The sequence below is a fragment of the Colletotrichum navitas genome (assembly GCF_030913465.1).
Source record: "Colletotrichum navitas strain CBS 125086 chromosome Unknown LY79scaffold_83, whole genome shotgun sequence".
In the NCBI taxonomy this organism is placed as follows: domain Eukaryota; kingdom Fungi; phylum Ascomycota; class Sordariomycetes; order Glomerellales; family Glomerellaceae; genus Colletotrichum; species Colletotrichum navitas.
In genome coordinates, this window is record NW_026850629.1 from 104,361 (window position 1) to 109,372 (window position 5,012).

General features: G+C 58.9%; 1 protein-coding gene across 1 annotated transcript; it reads right to left on the minus strand.

Moving 5' to 3' along the window:
- Positions 1-3,466: 3,466 nt before the first annotated feature.
- LY79DRAFT_524830 (calcineurin-like phosphoesterase) lies at positions 3,467-5,012 on the minus strand (the record flags this gene model as incomplete). The annotated part of the gene is made up of 3 exons (XM_060555667.1): positions 3,467-4,410; positions 4,487-4,547; positions 4,830-5,012. 3 exons carry the CDS (start codon positions 5,010-5,012, stop codon positions 3,467-3,469), a joined length of 1,188 nt encoding a protein of 395 aa, XP_060409503.1.

Here is a 5,012-nt window from a genome sequence, read left to right on the forward strand (position 1 = left end):
CCCGAGTTTTTCTGGTTGGTGTAGCGCCCGTACTACTCACAAGCGTCCGCCGATCCCCTGCTTGGTTTCTGGAAGCTTATCCTATCCAAACGTCTCAATTTTTTTCTCAGACGGGCTCTCTCGCAGCCATGGTGATGGGAAACGGCATGCGTGCCTGGGCAATCCGGCATGCGGGGTGCTCTCGGGGGCGGGGGCGGGGGCGGTCGTCCATTGGCCGTCGTGCGGCGTGGAACATGCGGCATTAGGCATCCGGAACGCGGGTAGATGGCCAAACGGGCGGCCAGGCGGGTGAGGAGCACAGTCTTCCCGGGGGCCACAACCCATTTCTCCATGTTCTCTTGGATTGGTCTGGAGATGGGATTTGGTCATTTTTGTTTCATACATCGCTGGGTGTCTGTAGGTTTCCACGTGTGACAATTGGGGGGGGGGGGGGGGGGGCCGAGTCGAGCAGGACCGCGGTAGACGCCCCCCGCCCCCAGATCACCCCAGGCCTGAAATGGCAAACAATGGAAATGATATCGTATAAGCACGCGAAGTAGCGATGGAGCTGGAGGAAGAGAGAAGAAAGGCGAAGGGGGAGCGGCCGCCGAGTACAGGATCGAGAATGCAGGTCAGAGGCGCGGGAGGCCCAGGCACCTCTCCCCTCCCCTCCCCCCTTTTTTCCATTCCCCTCTCGCGTTCCCCTATTCCCGCCGTTCTCCCATGCAGTTATTCGCGAATCAGGCGTCCAGTTGTTTCTTGCGGCAGAGTCAGTCCGATAGGCGGGTGAATGAGCGGATGTGTTGCAGCAGGCGATTGGACAGAGACGCGGAGGGGAGATGCAATGCGGGCGGTTGCGGATTGGTCGAGAAATGGATAGACGCGGGTGCGCCGACGCCGCCGCCGCACGACGCACCACCCAGGGCCTGGCAACTGACTGCACTGGATCATGGCCATGATGGGGATGACGAGGAGGAGGAGGAGAATGGCCACTGGGTAAGCCGGGGGGGTGGCGGACGTCCTACCCCGTCCGAAACCTCGTTCGTGCTCCCGACGCCTGGGTCGTACGGCGAAGTCCTGTGTCGTGCGTGCTCCGTGTGCTGCGGTTCCGGCTTATCGTGGCCGGCAAGGCTGGGCGGGCTTTAGTTGCCGTCTCACATCAGCGCAGCGTAGAAGGGGGTTTTTTTTTTCTTACCCCTTCTATGAGAACGGTTATTTTTTATAACCCCTCCAAGACTTTTCTCTTGTTCTAGTAGTTCTAGAGAGGTTATGTGGTTTCCGGGGGTTAGATAGAGCTGAAGACGGCGCGGATGTCGTCTCTCACAGCAGCCGTGGGGCGTCCCTCTGATATCTGCGATACGAGCCTTTTTTTTTTTTTTTTTTTGGAAGGGGGGAAAGGGTTACCTCGCAGGATGGGAGGTGTTCGAAGATGACTTTGTTCTAGTAGAGTCGTTAGGGGATCCCCGATGGAGAGGGTGTCGTATAGCCCCCCCCCTCCCGTTGTATTTCGACACGCTCTAGTGAGAAGCGTGAGGGGGGCGGTAAGGCCAGCCTCGTCGACTGGCTTCGGTGTGCGGGTGAGACATCCCTCTCCCCTTCCCTTTCCCTTCCCCCTCACAAGCCTCCATGCCGCTGTGCCTGATTCCGAGCTGGCATGCGTCAAAGTGCAAGAACAGGCACCCTGGACGGCCTCGCGCGTGCGTCAAAGTGCAAGAAAGACGGCAGACAGAGCGCCTACCGGTCAAAACCCAGTCTCGGGGGTTAGTAGGTCCCCTTTCCCCCCGCTTTGCGAGGTGGCTAGGAGGGGATTGTCATGATCTTTGGCCGGGCTGGGGGACTTTTCTCCTTGGGGGAAGTTGGCACCGGGACGAAGCATAGACATAAATATATATGTACGAGTGGTGCGGTTAAAGGTGTAAAACGAAGAAAGGGGTAACCGGAGGTCATCGGCCTATGGCATGGAAAAGAAGAAACAAACCTGACGATGTGCCAGAGTTCGTGTTTCCTTGCACGCCGAGCGCGGGTTTTTGTTTTGTTTTCTTTTTTTTGGACGTCTGAGGAACGGGACGATGATGTTCTGTCTAGTGCTGACTGGCGGAGGGGAAGAGGGTCCTTGAGATGTCGCGACATCTGGGGATGTGTGCGAATAAGAGGCGTTCACGAGAGAGGGTGCGGTTGACACGGGAGGATGGAGGACGGGCAGGGGGGAGGGTGGGAGAGGGTAGTTTTCTTCGGTGGCTGTGAGAGGCAGCCGTGGGTTTGTATATAGGCCTGATGGGATTGTGTCTTGTGGTTTACAGGCGAGAAAGATGGGAAAGGGGGAATGGGGTGTTGAGGATGTCGTGTCTGGGCGGTGGGAAAGACGGAGGCGGATGGATATACAGTCGACTATCGACGAGGTACTCGGAGGGGTGGTTTGTGAGGTTTCGGAGACGACTACAATGGTAGGTAGTGCTGAGTTTGAACCGCTTGAACGGATCATTGTCCCCTCACCCGTTTCCTTCGCCACGAAGCGTTTCACCGGGGGGGGGGGGTCTTCTAATACACAACGGAGAACGGAGCTTAGATGATGTGATAAGTGAGACCGAATGTACAGTTGCCCACGGAAAATTCGTCGAGCCACTCAGAGGTTATCACGGTGATGGCCTTGGGTTCACGGGCACGGATGGTCACCCCTACGGTGTCGTCTATCGTGTATGAGATAGATATATGTATATATATATATACATATATATACGTATGTATGTGTCTCGATAGCTAGGAAGAGGGACCTGGTTAGACGTTTCTGACATAGACACGCACATCTGCTAAGTCCCTTCTCCTTCCACACCTTTAAGAGCCAGAGACACTTTTCCTCCCCCCCGTCTCGAGACCGGCCCCCCTATCGGTGGCGCCTTGCGTCACGGCGAGTCTGGTTGTAGCAGTGATGACCTCGCACATGTCCGTCCTCGAAATCAACGTCATTGATAATTAGGGGGGGGGTGAGGATTGACGCCTCGTTTTCTTGCATGAGACTTGGGCCAACGCCTGAAGTATGCAAACCAAACGGACTGGAATTTCACGAAAGGATTTACTACCTAGGGGATGCGTAGGGAGATCTGCTCGGTGCTGGGCTGACCCTCATGTCGCTGTGATTAGCCTTGCACGTTTGACCCCTCCGAGACTCCTTCACCAAGATTCAGAATGGGCACACGGTAGAATAGCCAGACGGCCTGCACAACCCTCCGAGGCTACCCTGAACCATCGCCTTGCCTTCTCGGTTGAGAAGGCCTGCCAACTACGGAGTCGTTGCGGTAGTGCCTTCCTTGAATCGAACCACTGGGCCATGAGGCGGCCAGGATGTTAAAGAATCTCACTAGTCCGACCTCAGACCCACGACAAGTTATCGCCGAGAGGAGCGTCATTCGACAATGCAAGCGACGTCGATATTGACGCTTGCGCATGTTGCCTGCTTTTAAACCGCCTCAGGGCTTTGTGCCATGCTGCCTCACCCGTCTTCCGTGTACACGAGTCGAGGCATGCCGTCGCGCGTCCACTCCCACACCGGCAGGTCCAGATCCACGACGATGGGCTTGTTGACCGTCTTGCCGCCGACATGGGGGTAGCTCTTGGCCATGATTGCGCAGTTGACTACGCACGTCTCCCGCCGGCCCAGCCGTCCGGCCAGCGCCGCGGCATCGCTCCGTGACGAGGTCGGGTCTCCCCCGAGTCCCCGCGTGCCGAGCCCGGGTTGCGCCGTGCTTTCGGAGGTCTTGCTCGGAGCAGACGGACCGGGGGCCGCGGTCGCCCCCACGCCGGGCGAACGGCTATTCGCCGTATGCGAGCCGTCGTTGCGTAATGGGTTACCGCCCTTCGCCGTCAGGTTTACGAGGGACTGCTTGTTCCCGTGCCCCGGGTCTTCCCAGCCCTCGACGCCTTCCTCCTTGAAGGCGGTGTTGCCGCACTCGAGGTCCCAACGCACCCGTGCCATCCCGCGGCCTTCGTGGACGTGTCCGCAGACGGCGAGCCGTGGCCTGACCCGCCACAGCGCGCGTCTCAGCGCCTCACACCCCGCGGCCCGCCGGACGCGAGACTCGTCACAGTGGGTGTGTGGCGGTGTGTGCGTCACCACGACGTCTGCGTCAAGCGGGATGTCATCCCATAACGTGGGCAGGTCGGCAGTGGCGCCGACGCCGCCGTGCTGAGGCGCGTCGTAGCCAAAGGCCCACAGGCCGTTGCGCGGCGAGTACGGTGATGCGAAGACGGAGAAGCAAGTATGCGGACCCGCGGGCGAGGCGAGACGGACCGTTGCTGATTCGTGGTTGAGGTACGTGATGGTGGGAGAGCCTGCCAAGAGTGCCGCACAGGCCCGGGGAGACTGTGGCTCTTGGTTGTGGAAGTTGTTCCCGTGCTGGGCGTAGAAGGCCGGGTCCAGAGTCAAGTCATGGTTGCCTGGCCGGGGCAGGCATGTGTCAACTCGGGTAGATGAAGGATGAAACGAGCGAGCTGGCAGAAGGACGGATGTTACCTGCGATGACAATTTTGGTTTCAAAATCGGCCTTCTCAAGCCATTGGACGGCCCGCGATAACTAGAATCAGAGTCAGTTCAGACATGCCTTGAGACATTTCGCAAGCGTCAATCAGACGCCTCTTGGACGCCTCTTGGGCGTGCCGTGCCAGGCCCCGTGTTTGTTTGTCCAGGGACGCAAACGTTCCAGAGATAAGCTTCTCATCTCTGGCCGAACGCCTCCCATACAGACCCCGAACGACCGGCCGGGGGTTGGACAGGGAAGGACCTGACACCGGGCCGTGGGACAGAGCATGCACAGCACAGCATAGCACATGACAGATAACCCAACCCGCGCACGCACCTCGGAGTAGCTGCCCTGGTTCGTCAGGTCCCCGGCGTGGATCAGCACGTCGCCTTTCGGCAGCTTGACGGCAGTGTTGTGGGTGTCGGAGACGCAGACGAAGCGTGTCCTCCGCACAACCGGGTGACGTCGATGGGGCGGCGGCGGCAGCGGCGGCGGCCTGGAGATGCCAGAGTGATCCAT